The 16,175-nt window shown below is 39.9% G+C and overlaps 2 protein-coding genes across 12 annotated transcripts; one reads left to right on the top strand and one right to left on the bottom strand.

Annotated features, from left to right (window-relative positions):
• Positions 1 to 3,570, bottom strand: LOC104425266 (T-complex protein 1 subunit theta). 8 transcript variants are annotated; one of them, XR_005547386.1, is made up of 6 exons: positions 2,997 to 3,563; positions 2,559 to 2,817; positions 1,608 to 1,856; positions 1,189 to 1,246; positions 763 to 830; positions 1 to 424 (listed from the first exon to the last, which is right to left on the bottom strand). XR_005547386.1 is itself a non-coding variant. In XM_039304278.1 (5 exons), the coding sequence occupies exons 1-5, from the start codon at positions 3,280 to 3,282 to the stop codon at positions 339 to 341; spliced, it is 564 nt and encodes a 187-aa protein (XP_039160212.1). In that variant the 5' UTR covers positions 3,283 to 3,570; the 3' UTR covers positions 1 to 338. The 8 variants fall into 8 exon arrangements, 4 of the variants coding, with proteins under 4 accessions (XP_039160212.1, XP_039160216.1, XP_039160215.1 ...); XR_005547385.1 differs by having other exon boundaries at positions 750 to 830; positions 2,997 to 3,562; XR_005547384.1 differs by having other exon boundaries at positions 750 to 830; positions 1,189 to 1,856; positions 2,997 to 3,566.
• Positions 3,571 to 6,643: 3,073 nt separating this feature from the next.
• Positions 6,644 to 15,114, top strand: LOC104425268 (casein kinase 1-like protein HD16). Of its 4 annotated transcripts, none has more exons than XM_010037916.3 (17): positions 6,644 to 7,019; positions 7,757 to 8,263; positions 8,671 to 8,796; positions 8,894 to 8,967; positions 9,072 to 9,141; positions 9,223 to 9,278; positions 9,389 to 9,460; positions 9,561 to 9,655; positions 9,944 to 10,010; positions 10,080 to 10,209; positions 10,293 to 10,511; positions 10,688 to 10,818; positions 12,272 to 12,446; positions 12,538 to 12,628; positions 13,817 to 13,974; positions 14,147 to 14,335; positions 14,629 to 15,114. In XM_010037916.3, the coding sequence occupies exons 2-17, from the start codon at positions 7,868 to 7,870 to the stop codon at positions 14,686 to 14,688; spliced, it is 2,109 nt and encodes a 702-aa protein (XP_010036218.1). In that variant the 5' UTR covers positions 6,644 to 7,019; positions 7,757 to 7,867; the 3' UTR covers positions 14,689 to 15,114. The 4 variants fall into 4 exon arrangements, with proteins under 4 accessions (XP_010036218.1, XP_010036219.1, XP_010036222.1 ...); XM_010037917.3 differs by having other exon boundaries at positions 6,644 to 7,127; positions 14,629 to 15,013; XM_010037920.3 differs by having other exon boundaries at positions 6,644 to 7,127; positions 7,812 to 8,263; positions 14,629 to 15,013.
• The last annotated feature ends 1,061 nt before the right edge of the window (positions 15,115 to 16,175 follow it).

Here is a 16,175-nt window from a genome sequence, read left to right on the forward strand (position 1 = left end):
TGAATAGAATTGAAAATCATTGACGAAGACCTTCTCCATCAAAGTAAACTCGCGAGAAAATAGCAAAGGACCGCAAGCCGCACCAGCAATGTGCAAAACGTTGTACAGAGCACGAAATTTAGGACCCCGAGTTGCAAACGCCACCAATTAAAGGCCAGCCTTGGCAACCACCAGACAAAGGATTTACAATAACTAAAGCTGTCGATTTCGCCGTGAGAAATCCTGCCCAATGAGACCGAAGCGTGCGGGCGAAAAAAAAAATACTAGATGCAAAATGAAAAGAAAGAGACGCCACGCCTGAAACAATATTTCGGCCAATGAAGTGGGTAGCCATTGCCTCAGATCAAATTCAAAGCATCAGTCCTCATCCGTATCCAGGCCGCTGTTCCATCCTTGGGTCTCCGGCTGGTTTTACCATTGCGATCTGACAAAACAACGAGTGCCATTCAGTTAGAGGCTGATACCTCGTGTGCAAGAAGCTTTGTGTCGCCGACTTGATCGAGAAACATGAATATTAAAAGCACTCAAAAGGTGGAAAAGCTTTGGTGGAATATAAATATCCTCAGCACCCAAAGCAGGCCACATTTAGATGCGATGATGTCATAACCAGACAGCTGCATGTTACACAGAAAACAGTTCCTCTCTGCTCTGGAAAGAACATTAATGTTCATCATCAGAACATAGATTGCCAAAGCATCCATTGTCCTGATTCAATGTATCACTCAAATCAGGCACACAATCTTACGTACATGGATCTTGCACCTTTGCAGTTGATGCACGAGCACATCTCGATCTCCTTGCTCATGCAAAATCCACCTATACCATAATCTCTGAATAACAAGAATTGAGAATCAACGGTTACAAGACAGACCTAGAAAATCTACATTAACACCCCCAACAAAGAATTTTCTGATTCCAAGTATGGTTTTTGTAACAACTCAATCTTATGCATATACAAGTCTAGCAAAACCGCTTCCATATTTAGCAAAAAATTATAATTATTGACTGTCCTTATGTTCCTAAGAACCAAGCTAACAAATAAACACCTATGAGCAACAACACGAGTAATATACAAAATGATGATTTGATCAATCGCTAAGAGTTCCTAGCCATCTGTTGTAAATGAAAGTTATTGCTTCTTGGGGATTTACTCAATGCACATACTGATCAATTATCTCAGTAGATTACCTGATCAACCCAAAGCACAGTACGTGCAGCATCAGCAGCATATATAATAGCAAAAGACCTGCAGAAGAGCACATCATATGCAATGTGCTTGTTAAAATGATGAATGACATTTTGAAAATCTAATCGTATATGAAGCAAAACCAAGACCATTGATAATGTATATCCATATTAATTTGCAAGGCTGAAATTACGTGCATTTTCAGCTAAAGCGTTCGCTTGGTACATTGAACTGATCTTGCACGAGTCGAAGACAGGTTGGTGACAACTAAACCGGGACTAATACATGAAGTCCATTCACAGAAAACTAAGTTGTTCCTCAGAGAATGATCCCTTTGGTGCGAAGTTTACAACTTTAACATAGTCAACCCGTAAAACATAAGAATTAGTTCCCTCTCAACAGATGCAGTAAATATGGTCACCTTAATTAATATGAACGGGGGAAAAACCAGTGCAACCGAACCAAACAGATATGAAAAGTCAGGAAAGCAGCTAATTTGGTGATGTGGAGGTCCTAAATGTTCATGGCTGAGACATCCTTACAAGTGCCTTCCTCCGAACTGATACCCACTTTGGCATTTCCATTTGCATGTTCAACATGTAGAGATAATATAATCTTAGGTATGATCTCACAACTTTTGGCAAATTTTCCAATAGCATATTGATCCTACCTGCAACAACAGTGGAAGCCTAATTAGTAATTCCGTGTCCAAAACATCCTTCCAAATTAAAGTGTAAGCCATCTTTCTGAAAAGGACAAAAAAGAGACTACCCATAATTTGGTTACAAAAACTATAGCAGCTTTCTAAACTGTTTTGAGTTAGCCTATTGCACAACAGGATAAACTCTCTACAAAAGCCGTTCTGCAGGGAAGATTTAAACTTAAGGAACAATGTCTAGGAACCACAATTGATGACTACTAATACATAGAATTTACTAGAGGAAAGAAGTATCAATGACAAAAACCTGAACAACTGTGCTATTATGCAACCCTCCCCCCAAAAGCTTGGTGACTTGGATGAATGCCTAATGAACATCCAACGCATCACATTAGGATCTGAGCAGATTCATTCTTTTCTTTTTTTCTAGGCCATCGCTCCGAGTTGCCAAGAATGTCTATGCTTACTTGTTCACTTGATATGCATGCTAGGACAAGAAAGCAGGAAATTCAAAAAGACATAGAGTACATTAGTGACAATGGAACACAGCAGGTCTTCTTGTCCAAATTATTGACTGGCACCAGCAGCTTTTATTCATGTAACAACTTGCTCTTTATTTCGTACATCCATCATTTCAGAACCTTTTCCTATCAATTCATCTAAGATCTCAATTATCTGAAAGATTCAAGAAACCGAAAGATCCCAAACACAAACCTCCATATGTAGAACTGCAAATGATCTCGCTTGGATGCAGTCCCATCCTAATAAGCTCCTTCGCTTTTCGGACCAGCTCTCCAGCAAAAGAGACTGTCAAATCGACACCATCACCAATGTCTTCTTGTTGAGCCCTGCCTGATAGAACTAAAATCTTGGTTGGCAGCAGGATGCTGAACCTTGAGTTCATCAACAAAGGCTGCGGTATTCGATGACAGAGAGCTCGTCTAAGTGGATTTATAACCATCCTTTTTCATCCCTGATCAAACATGCAGTCGCAAAGAAACTCATCAGAACTACTCCAACATATCGATTTGAAAACATGCATTCATCACAAAACCCCTCGTCCACCATTGAAAGTATAGAACTTTCTCTCAATCAATAACATCCAAGCAATAATGACAAAACCGACCGCCAGTAGCGAATTCGATCACCTACGCATTGAATCTTCACATTCCGCTATCGAAACCAAACATTCGCGCCGAACAGAGGGAACAAGAAGTAGAGAAAGACACCGCAACTCGACGAACCAACGAGTAGATCAGGATCGGGAAAGGACGGAGCCGATCACCGTAGGAATCCTCGAGAAGCGCGCGCGATAGCAGAGAGACGCTCGCGAGGCCTCGGAGTTCTCGAGAGTGGCCCCCTCCGGTCCCGACAGGTGCTGCTCGTAACCTTCTCCGAGCACCGATTGCGCTCCGTAAGGCGGGAACCGGTACCCCATTGCTCCGGACCTTTCTCCGCCGCCGCCGCCGCCGCCGCTTCTTCGGAATCGGGATGAGACGGAGGAAGCGAGGTCTCCAGAGAGATCGCTGATCGAACGCGAGCTTCTCCGGCACCGCGACGGCGCCGAAGGGACCGGCGATTCACCGTCGCGTTCTTCTCTCCTCCGCCGCCGGCGGAAATTCAAAAGGTTCCCGGAAAACCCTAGAAGAAGAGAGAGCCGTTCAGAGGGGAATCTCCAGTGACCGGGACCGTGAAAGTCTAGAAACGACAGACGAATCGAAGCCCGGGAATTTGGGAGATTCTCCAAAAAGCAAAAATATCGTCTGTCCCTTTGTCATTGGAAGGACAGTTTCTCTTCGCTTTTCCTTTTTTGCCCCCAGTTGAGGGGGAAGAGACTTTTAAATATTTCCCCCTTTCCTCTGACAAATTCTTCACTTTTTTCACATCATACCCACCTTCCATTTTTCCTCTCCTTCCCTACATCCAAACAAAGGGATTATGAGATTTAAAGATCCTAGCAATAAAGAGGTCTGAATAGACTCGGACGGAGTTTAATCAAGTTTGTTGTTAGGTTAAAATCTTTATCAAAATCCATCAATAATTAAAAAATTATTAAATTACTTCACATGACTGATGTAGTCAAGAAAGGACATGGCGAGAGGACTATGATTAGGTTCATTTCTAGTTTATGATGTGTGTTTAATTTGATTATCTAGCTTTTTCTGAGTGCACAATCCCTTTGACTTATTGAAGTTCTGTTATAAGTTCTTTTTTAGCTAATGTCATTAAATCGAAATTCATAACGCTCTTATCAATGAAGATGTATTTGACCACTTTTATGTACTGATACAGATTAAATCAAAATCGTCCGTATTAAATAATATGATCAAGTCATGTTTTCCTCTCCTAAAGATATACTTTTTAATGCTGGTAAATCTATTTCAGCAATTTCATTATAACCACTATTTCCAAAGGAGGGAAAAAGGTGTAAGAGTGAAGTAAAATAAAATCAATTAGGTGTCCCTATAGATAATTGGAATTGGAATTTGGATCGATCCCGAATCACTGTTAACAAGATTAATCATCGATATACGCATAAAAGGTAATTTTTCGTTACCTAATTGTAAACTCAAATACCGTAAGTAACTCTTAATCTCCAACGTATCGATGCATGGCCTTGATCATAGCTGAAACTCTCCCCGTTCAAATTGCGTTTTCACATATTCGTACATCGACTTAGAGAAAAGGGCAAAAGAGAATTTTTTTTCGTTACCTAATTCTAAGCTCAAATACCGTAAGTAACTCTTAATCTCCAACGTATCGATGCATGGCATTGATCATAGCTTAAACTCTCCCCATTCAAATCGCGCTTTCACATATTCGTACATCGACTTAGAGAAAAGGGCAAAAGAGTAAATTTTTATTCTCAGGGGTATGTTTGACAATTCTTTTTTTGCCATTGACTTTATCGATGACTATAAAATCAACGATGAGCAACTCTATATTTTAATGTGTATCAATTAGGGGCGGTGAAGTGTGATATTAAATTTAAAATCCATGTCAAAATCCACTTGTGATTATGATACCATATATACAAAATTTGGATAATTATGGGAGTTCCAGGGCATGGAGAGTGGACCGCATCCTAGAAGGGAACCACCTAAGCTTGCTCATCGACAGATTTTATATTGGCTCAGGTAGGACAAATTTAAATTTTTTTGTGTGAGCCCAACAATGTTAAGCCCATTAGGCATCGGCTCCGTGATTTAGTCTACATCTAATTCATGTCGACATTTCATTAGATTATCTAACTTATTACGTGATCAATTTCTCCCCGTTGATCAAACTTTTAGAATTACATTCTCTTGGCAGAAAAAAAAAATATTCTAGCAAACACCATTTAATACAGGGATAGATGAAGAAACATGACTGAAGATTATGATTGTTGTTCAATTCAGGAGTTTAAAAAGGTGTCGATCTAGTCTCGACCTTACCGTCAATGGAATTTAGATTTCAGAGAAATTTGATGTGGCTTCTAAATAGAATATTTGGTTGTTTGCCACGTGTCATTCTTGATACCCAAATTCCATCAAGGATGAATTTGAGATCCTATTGATTGTAGCATTCTTAGAACTATTGAGTCCTCAATTGATTGGTGGTCATGACGTTGAAACTTGTGTTTGCGTTAATCTCATTTAATGTGCATGCATAATCCTTTCTGTCATTGAAGGTGTATCGATCGCCTTCATACACCTTCACATGCCGATTTGGACAAAATCAAATTGTAGGTACAGATAAAATCATCAGAGTAACGTGTTTTCCCCTCTTGTAGGCACATATTAACGGAATACCCTTTTAAGCACGTTGCATGGAAATTTAGGCTATCATATCGTCCATAATCAACGTTAGAGGCATCAATTATCGACACGTGCCCAAAACATAATTCTCAAGTCGATCAGAGACCGAAAACACCATAAATAACTTACGATCACGATACAACGTTTTCCTTTTCCGTTAACACGTCGGTGCGTTACTGGATCGTAACAGAAATCTCCCATGTTCAAAATCGCGCTCCTATTCGAGGGTTTTGTTATCTTCTTTCCTATCTAGTGTTATTGGTCGCTACAAAAATCAACCATGTCTATCAACACAGGACCAACACATTTTGGGACCGGCCAGGCTCAAAAGAAAGTGGAATTGCTCATCTCATCCAAGCCCCACACCAATCTCCTCCAGAGGACGACCACCAGGAGCGAGCTTTTGTTGACTCCTTCGCTCCCCGTGCTCCACCTCGGCACTCGAAGCTAAGTTCTTGAAAACCCTAGACAAGACATTATTCTGAGCCAAAATATCCAAAAAAATAATATAATATAATATAATATGAAGATAAAATGAAATGAATACTAAAGAAAAGAAAAGAAAAGCAGGGAAAATGCTTCATATGGTCATCGCAACGCCACAACTTTAGGCAAAAATAAGCCTCTATGGTCGCCCGCAACCCACATCCACCCACGAAGGCAGATAAAGACTTAGAATCCCACGCAGTGCGAAAGAGAAAGAGAGAGAGAAGAGAGCCAGCGACCCATCACGAGCACAATCCCACATTTTTCATCACATTCTTGCTTTTTCTCATTTATTTTTCTATATACATATAATTTTTTTTTATTTTTCTCATATTCTAAGCAAGAGAAACAAAAAAATTAAAATAATAATCCCCTTTTTTTTTTCCTTCCTCCTGTCCTCATGGCGTGATGAATATCTGAGGAAAATTATAATCAACCCGTTTCGAAAATAAATACCAGTTTTAAAAAAATCTCTCTCTCTCTCCATTTTATCTGCATATATAGTGTGCTTCTTCCCCCATCATCAACCCCCCCTATCTCTCTCTCTCTTCTAGCGAAGCTTTCGCTAGCTTTATCGGCAACGCAAGGAAAGTTTTTTTTTTTTTTTTCTTCCTCCCTCCTCCATTTTTTTCCCCCATAATTTTTTTCGGACAAGGGCGTGTGTGGGGAGAGAAGGGCAGATAATAATGCAGTCTTCTCGTATGTACGTACGTGTGTGCGCCTAGTGTGAACATCGGAGACCGAAGGGAGGAGGAAGGAGGAAGGAGGAGGAAGGGAGGAGGAAGGAGAGGTGGGGAGGAAGATCTGAGCTCGATCGGCTGCCCGAATGCGCCGATTCTCGCCGGCCCCGGTGCCCGATCGTCTTGCTTTCGCGATTCCCGAGGATCGATCTGTGAGTCGGGTCTCTTCTGGGTGCTGGGTTCGTTGAAATTTTTGAACTTGCGGCCTGTTTTGGTGTGGATGGATGGTGCTGGCGTCGTCGGCGTTAGAGCTTTGTTAGGTGATCGGTTTTGGTTTTGTTGCTTGGATTCTCTCTGTCCTCCTTTTTTTTTTTTTTTTTTCCGAATGATCGGACTGTTTTGAGTCGGTGGTTCGATGATGATTCGATTCGACATTGAGCACGGAAAAAAAAACCGTCTTGCTTTGCTGAATCCGATGCGAAAATCGTCGCGTTCGACGCCCGATGATGGTTCGATGGTGGGGGTTGGTTCGTTTGGTTGGTGCTAATTCGGTTTTGGGATGGGGGGGCGTATGCAATGTGCAGGCGATGGATTTTTGTTAGTTTTGATTTTTTGATTAGCTTTTGGTGCATTCGTTTTTGTCAATAGGGTATCTCAGATTAAGAGATCTTCTAGGTGTATTGACCGAAAAATTCAATCTTCTTGGTAATACCCTTTTGGTGCATGCTCGTTATCGATTTCGCTCTGCTTCCGAGCATCTCGAGTATTCTAGCAACCTGGCAAATCTTGCTCACGGGGTTCTTTTCTGTACCTTGTTCCGTATGTATGGAAAAGCCTTGTCCTTGCTTGAAATTGAGATGACCTGTCCTTTGTGTGAGCAGAAAAAAAGGAAAATTGTTTACAGCGTACCCGCTACTAATATGCATTTCTTGCTGTTGGTTCTTTTCAGCTCTCTCTTGATCGTGGAATTTTGTGACGATTGACTTGTATTCTTGGGGTTTCAGAAGGCCTGAAGGGTTAGTTGGTGAACTCAGGGGAATGTGATTTGCATGGGGTGACGATGCCTGAGTTGCGAAGTGGAGCACGGAGATCAAAGAGGCTTGACAATTTACAACCAAACCCACAACAAATTGAGCAAGCTGATAATTGGGCACTGCCTACGCAAAACAAAACTAGGAGGAGAGGAGGTGGTGGAAGAGGAAGGGGTAATGCAACAGCTGTAGGGAGAGGGAGGGCAACAGGTGCTGGTCGAGGTCGGGGAATAAGATTTATAGATTTAGACCCGGAACCTTGCGAAGTGGTTCCTGAAGTTGCAGCTTTAGGAGCTGCTGCTGCTGACCCTGCTTTTAATCGAGTCGAGGTTGTTGGAGAGAAAGATATTGCAATGGAAGGAGGAAGTGCGGAGAAAGCGATGGGAGTTGAGGAAGAAGCTGGCACCACCCCTGTTCCTGAGAGGGTAGCTTCTCTTCTCCTTGTACCTGTTTTTGTTGTTTGAATTTGTAGGTTCTCATGTTTTATCCTTTTTCTTTGGTGTTGATGGTCTACTCAAGTGTAGAGGTTACCTTCATCTACAATTAAACGAAGGGCTGAGACTGAGGGTTCTAATTTGGCAATCAACATTCATAATTATTCTTTTGTCGTGCGAGCTTTTTGAAGAAATTGCTGATTCCAAAGTTCTCGTCTCTCGCTTATGCTTTAGTAGTTTCCTTTTAAATAATTAGCTTTCAATAATTTTGTTAATGTTAAAGTTCATCAAGCATTGTTCTCAATTTATCATGTATGGTCCTGAACATGGTCTTTCCTTGTCTGTGTCATTTTATCCTGAGAAATCTCAATGCGAAAGTCTTCCCTCATTTGATGCAGGTACAAGTGGGTAACTCTCCTGTATATAAGACAGAAAGGAAATTGGGAAAAGGTGGCTTTGGCCAAGTATACGTTGGCAGAAGGGTTAGTGGTGGAAGTGATAGAACTGGACCAGATGCAATAGAGGTATGGCATGATGCCAAATGTATTCTCTCTCTTTTTTTTCTTTGGTTATGACTCTGAGACATCAGATTTTTTATGCTTTGTGGTTCATTCATTTCAGGTTGCATTGAAGTTTGAGCATCGTAACAGCAAAGGTTGCAACTATGGCCCTCCTTATGAGTGGCAAGTCTACAAGTATGTGTCACGTTGATTCTTTTTTGTCATATTTCCCTTGAGAGAGCGGATATAATGAATATTTGATTTAACATCTGATTTTAATTTCATTTTGGAATGGAAAGTACTCTAAATGGATGCTATGGAATCCCTTGGGTTCATTATAAGGGTCGACAGGGGGATTTCTACATTCTGGTAAGATTTGATTTCGACGTTTCTTGTCATTCAGGTTACTCTCTACGAGGGAAACTAAGCTAGAAGTAATAAATATTTCAGGTTATGGATATGCTTGGGCCCAGTCTTTGGGACGTCTGGAACTCTCTAGGGCAATCGTAAGATCCGGATTCTTAAATTTTTCTTACACTCTGTTTCACTTGCTACCCATCTCTATTTACTTACTCTGATTTTTTTGCGCTTTGTGCGTAATAACATCTGGGAACAGAATGTCGCCAAACATGGTGGCTTGTTTTGCAGTGGAGGCAATATCGATACTGGAAAAGCTTCACTTGAAGGGGTACCTATATTTATTATTTTAATTCTTGAACTTTCTGCCTTATGAAAGGACTTCAAATTGCAATCAACTGCTTTTGTTAACATGTTCTTTCTTCTGCTAGCTTTGTGCATGGAGATGTCAAACCAGAGAATTTTCTGCTTGGTCAACCTGGAACAGCTGATGAGAAGAAGCTTTACCTCATTGATCTTGGCTTAGGTATGTCCTGGATTATTTGTTTCTGCATGCTTCTTCCCACATAGATGCATGTGACACAATGCGTTCTAGGGTTTGTCTTTATGGATTGTAACCCGCCCTCCTCCTTTCCCAACAAAGAAATAAAAGTTTGTGCTAAGTTTTTGGTCTTTAAATTTAACAGTCTTCCATTTATGGTATTAATAATGTTGTCAGCGCTTCCTCAATAATCCGTATATCGGAACCTCTTAATGGGGGATCTTAACTTACCTAGCCTGGCTGACAAAATGCCTTTTTTTTTTTTCTAAACAGCGTCTAGGTGGAAGGATTCGACATCTGGTCAACATGTTGATTATGATCAAAGACCTGATGTATTCAGGTTGGTAGTTTTTTAAATATTGCCATGATTTTGTTGGTTTCCTGCTTATTGCATCTCTCCCTTTGGCAGGGGAACAATAAGATACGCAAGTGTGCATGCTCATTTAGGACGGACTGGAAGTCGTCGGGACGATCTTGAGTCATTGGCATACACATTGATTTTCCTCCTAAAAGGAAGGTTACCATGGCAGGGATATCAGGTGCATTGATTGAGCTGTTTCAATGGCGTGTGGAGATGTCTTTTACATTCATATATCGCGAAATGACTGTTTTTCTGTTGCAGGGGGACAACAAGAGCTTTCTTGTTTGTAAGAAAAAGATGGCTACTTCTCCAGAGTTAATGTGCTGCTTTTGCCCTGCCCCATTCAAGCAATTTCTTGAAGCTGTAACAAACATGAAATTTGACGAGGAGCCAAATTACTCAAAGCTGATATCTTTTTTTGAAAGCCTAATTGAGCCATGCACAAATTTGAGACCGATCAGAATTGATGGAGCTCTAAAGGTACTTCAGTCTTCTTCCACTTCTCGATTTGAATGGAAGATTAGACGGCTACAAATTACGAGACCATCACTCCTAGCCTGTGACTGATGTAGATATGTGGAAAGCTAGATTTACTTGTAACTAGCATCATCAGAACAGCGTAACATTAAGTGAATTTTTCTGTCATGTTTAAATAGGTTGGTCAAAAGCGAGGCAGATTACTCATTAATTTGGAAGAAGATGAGCAGCCAAAGAAGAAGATTCGATTGGGTAGTCCGGCTACTCAGTGGATATCAGTTTATAATGCACGTCGGCCCATGAAACAGAGGTAATCACTCTTCCTTAAGTTAAACCTTAATTAGGACTTACTGACAAAAGATTCTACCTTTCAATATGGCATGGTTTGATGTGTGAGACTGAGCTGTCACTATTTTCTATTTCTGCATGTTCAAGATGTTTTAATACTTTCATCTTTTAACTCAATAGCAGACAATTATGCACGTGAACATATGAGAAATCCAACATAAACGTAATATTGTAGTGGTCAATGGAAAAGAATTGAATTAATTTCTTACACCTGAAACTAATTGCTTTATTAAATTTTTAAGTGACTATAAACACATGTGCCAAAAAGTCTTGGCATTTATACACTATTTATTCTGACGATATGTTGAGTAACTAAATTCATCTGTTCTTTTATGATGCTTATAAACCATTCTTAACAATAAATGCGAGCATTGTCTGTGATATGCTTGTATTGCAGGCTATTAAATGTTTTCTCCATATAACTTTCTCAAAAGTTCTATTAGGCTTCATTTGTGTCGCAGAAAATGGATGATTTGGAAAACAGTTTCCTAAAACTGATTGCTTGTATCGCTTACAAAAATGAATGAAAGAATAATATTTTTATTGTTCAAGAAAATGTGTTAACATAAATTGTGTTAGATAATGAAAAGATTTTCTAATGACTGATTATTTCATGCAATATAAACAAATATTTTTTGGAAATTTTTTTCCAAATCATTCGTTTTTTGCAAAATAAATGAAACCTTAGTGTACTTTGTTCTTCGATGTCTTGCATTAAAATTGTGCCTGAGGTTTTTTGGCAGGAATCTGTTTGACATGCGCAAAAAAGTCCGAGCAATTATGCACTTTATAGTCTAGCGATATGTGGAGTAACCAAATTCATTTGGTTGTATTAAGTGCTTATGAAATTGTCTTACTAGTTAGCATTTTCTTGATATGCTTCTATCCCATACTACTAAAGGTTCTCTCTAGGTGACTTCCTCAAAAGTTTGGTTAGGTCTACTTTATTCCTCTATGTTTAGTATTTAAATGGTATGTGAGGTTTGTGGCCAGAACCTTGGGTAGAATGTTAAATGTGGTAATGTAAGGCTGGTATTCGTGCTATTGATTCCTTCATTAATTAAGTATTTGCTCGGGTGTCCGGCCTAAGGCTCGATGTTATCACATGCCAGTCAAAGGATGGATGACAATATGTTATAAATCACACTCTTGATTGTGTAATATGGGGAATAGCATAGTGTTGACTTTTTTCTCATGTAACATGCATCAATTTCACCTAAATTTGACCATACTAGCAATTTGCGCCGCCAGTGATTTTTGTTTGAAAATTGGACTAGTACTCAGCCAGGAATGGTTAAAGGCCTATTTAGTCCAACTTTTATTTGGATAATATCTCCCTGATCATCTATATTAGCTTTCTAGCAACCATTGTAATGTTCTTTTGCATAGCATATGCTAATTAGTTTCTTTGGCAGATATCATTACAATGTAGCAGATACAAGGTTAAACCAGCATGTAGAGAAGGGAAATGAAGATGGGCTATTTATCAGCTGTGTGGCCTCTTCATCAAATTTGTGGGCTTTAATCATGGATGCAGGAACCGGTTTCTCTTCGCAGGTTTATGAATTGTCTGCCGTTTTTCTGCATAAGGTATTTCTTGTCGAGTGATTTTCATTATTTTGGAGTGGTCTTTGTTGGATCTGCATCATTTCTTACCTTGTCCATGTGATCTTCCTTGAAGGATTGGATTATGGAACAGTGGGAAAGAAACTACTATATCAGTTCAATAGCCGGTGCATCTAATGGGAGTTCCTTGGTTGTCATGTCCAAAGGTAAGTAAAACCTGTCTTATATATTCGAAATTGAAGTATTAATCAGTGAAAATAATGAGTAAAAGAAAGTCAATTAACAACTGAAGTTAGCATATCACTGGATTAAGAGCTATGAAAGCTATAGAAGCATGAAGCATGATTTTCAGCCAGATGATCTTTTCATTGCAGCACATACAATTTTAGCGCTGGCAAAAGAATAAGTTTCTTAATGTTTTAGCTGGAAAAGGCTTGTCTTTGAATCTTATAATAAAGAGTAAACTATAGACAGAATGAAAGCAGCAAGTTTGCAAAGTTAAATATGATTAGAAGAATTTGACATTTGATTTTGTCTCTGTACATTTGGATTACCATTTTATTTCACTTTTCTATATTTTTCAGAACCCGTGTATTATTTTATGGAATGCTATCTAGCAACAAACATTCTATGAGTATGTGAACTATGCTAATGTCAGTTGATCTGCATTCCTGTTCTCTGCACAGTCCAGTATTCAGAATGTATTAGATCTGTCAATTCTTCTGTTCTTTTTCTGTAAGTTTTAGTTGACTCCTTTAATGAGCCCTCTTTTGAATTTGATATTAGCCTCTAGTACAACACAAGAAGCGCCTACGCATAAGTTTATCATACTATGCACTTGAAGTTTGTGAACTTTATGCTCTTAATATGGGTGTTTCTTCTATATTCCGTGCCAAAATTGCTGTCAGCATGTATTCCCTCTCTCGGTTCATCAACTTTCTGATCATCAGTATCAGGCAAGCTGGATATTTCTTCAGATTGAATTGCTTTTGTTTCTGTTGCTGTTGTTTGTATACAGTGCTCTCATGTAATGCCTTGGATCTCTCAATAAGCTCACTTGCACCTGAATGGGTCAATTGCATGGACATTTATAATCTGTTTAATTTACTACTTCGATGAAGTTCATCACATTCATTTCATTGTCTACTGCTTCCGGCCATTTTTTTAATGGTTTTTTGGCCTTCTGCTTTGTGCCTCAACATGGATCACCTTATTCAGTCCGCATAATGTGACTGCACATTGCATGTGGCAAATCAACCTCTTGACCCTCTTTTATGTTCTTCTGATCGATTCATTTTCATGCTCCGAGGTGTTCAGTTAGTTCTTTCCATTATTCTTGTTGATGAAGGATTGGCACAGAAGGTTTTCTTGCTGATTATTTCCACAATCTGCAGGAACTCCATATACCCAGCAGTCCTACAAAGTGAGTGAAGCCTTCCCTTTCAAGTGGATAAATAAGAAGTGGAAAGAAGGTTTTCATGTCACTTCCATGACTACAGCGGGCAGTCGCTGGGGCGTGGTAATGTCTAGAAATTCTGGATTTTCTGACCAGGTATCAGTTTCCCTTAATCTCTTTATAGAAGCAGTTCTTGTAGTTAAAAAATGTTGGAAATGTGGGCATTGGCAACTGAGAATGGGCAAATACTTTTATAGTCCCGTTTTGAAAATCTCTTTTTTTTTTTTTTTAATGGTTCCTCATGGAACTTTTTATTTGCTTATGCAAGGTTGTGGAGCTTGATTTTCTATACCCAAGTGAAGGTATACACCGTAGATGGGAGAGCGGCTATAGAATAACATCTATGGCTGCCACTGCTGACCAAGCAGCGTTCATACTGAGCATACCTAAAAGAAAAGTGATGGATGAAACTCAAGAAACCCTGCGGACATCTGCTTTCCCAAGCACACATGTGAAGGTTAGGTTCTCTCTTTTTGCAATTCATCGTGTGCTTATGTGTGATTATCTTCAACTATTCCCTGTTGCTTCCAATCTAATGATATGTTAGTTCCCCCTGAATAGGCTGGTTTGACCTTAGGTACTATTCTTTTATTTACTTCCCTGATCTCTCTTGATTCCCATGTCCAAATCCATTAACTGGTCATGATTACTCACTGTTATGGATGCCCTTGTTTGAGCTATTGTGCTATTTTTATCCTCTTTTTTACCTGTTGACAGAAATCTCACTTGGATGCATTTTGTTTCTGGCAGGAAAAATGGTCTAAGAATCTCTACATTGCATCAATTTGTTATGGCCGGACTGTTTGTTGATTCAGTCTTGCTTTGTTCCTGTACCGGGAGTGTTTTGGCCGGAAATTTTCAAAGCTGAGACGGCTTTTACAAAATCTGATTTTCCAGCAACCATAGAAAGGCAAGGACCCCCCCGCGAAACCGTTTCTCACAGGCTAATGTAAAGGTGAAAAAGCGAGCCAAGACAAGATAGCAGTTATAAGTGTGAGTTGCAAAGGGCAATGTACCCTGAACCAATCTGATTGATAGGGTACTTAGAGATCATGAAAGATGGTTTGTTTGTAGCACACCTTGCAATTTGCAGGTGGACTTGTGGTTCATAACACCGAATTGTTGTATGAACATGCAACCATTTATTAGCAACACTGTTGTAAACTATTTGACAGGCGCGAATAGCTGCCTATCAAACCCCTTATTTGGAGGGCATCAAAATTCTGAATTTGCAAAGGGGGGTACCGCTGGTCTGGTGTTCTGTAGGAGGTCTGCTTCTGTTGTCATAATTAGTCCTAGGAACGGAGGTTGTCCGAGTCTCTGCCGGTAAAAACTGGTCAACGGTTAGTAACGGAGGTTCTGTCCTTCTGTTTTCTAGATTGTCTTAAATCATATCTGGGATTTGAGTTAGGATTTGAGTTCGGTGAAAGGGCTGAATTTTAGGTGGTTTTTCTACTGTCCCGTCGATTTGTCTTGCAGTCAGGTCACTTACCCTTTACGTGGGGCACCGGAACTGGACATTGATGAAAAGAATCGAAGACCTAGTTTTCCCTTGCACCGGTTTAGTTACCGTAATTCGGCGTGTCTCGGCGTGTCGGCTCGGGCAACCAACGGATTTTCATGTTAGAAAGGTTCTCCATTGGGTGGTGGTGCGGCAACTAGATCACGGTTGTTTAGGACACGTTTAATGATGATTATGTTTTCGGGAATAATTGAACAATTTATGAGTATAAAAACACGCTTCGTATAAAAACATTGCACAAAATTTCTATTTTTGAGATAGAAATGTGTTCGGTAGAATTGTATGATTTTATTGTTTTTTTAAAATATTTTTATTATATTTTTCCCTTTTTCTTTTTCTTTTCTCTCATTCTTCCTCCTTTGTGGTTGGTCACTAGCCACAACGGCATCGGCGTCTGGTGACCGACTGGGTAAGGTTTGGCAAGCTCGTTCGAACCTTGCTAGTCTAGGGTGAGGGTCAAGCTCGCTGGAGGCTCGCTTGACCATCAAGCTTGTCAACTCGTCTAGCCACTATGAGGCTCAACCTCGCCTAGGTGGCGCTAGGTTGACCTTGCCATGGCTTGGCATTGCTGGGGTTGATGACGCTATAGCGAGGTTGCCGGCCATGGCTGAGGTCGGCAATCAGCCAAAAGAAAGAGGAAGGAAATGAAAGAGAAGAAGAGGAGAAGAAAAGCGAAGAGAAAAGAAAAATTATTTTTGGGAACAAGAAGTTATTTTTGCTACTTTTTATTTATATTCCAAATCTACTTCCGGGAATAATTTTTTTTTTTTCGGGA

This window comes from Eucalyptus grandis, chromosome 11, assembly GCF_016545825.1.
Source record: "Eucalyptus grandis isolate ANBG69807.140 chromosome 11, ASM1654582v1, whole genome shotgun sequence".
NCBI classification, from domain to species: Eukaryota; Viridiplantae; Streptophyta; class Magnoliopsida; order Myrtales; family Myrtaceae; genus Eucalyptus; species Eucalyptus grandis.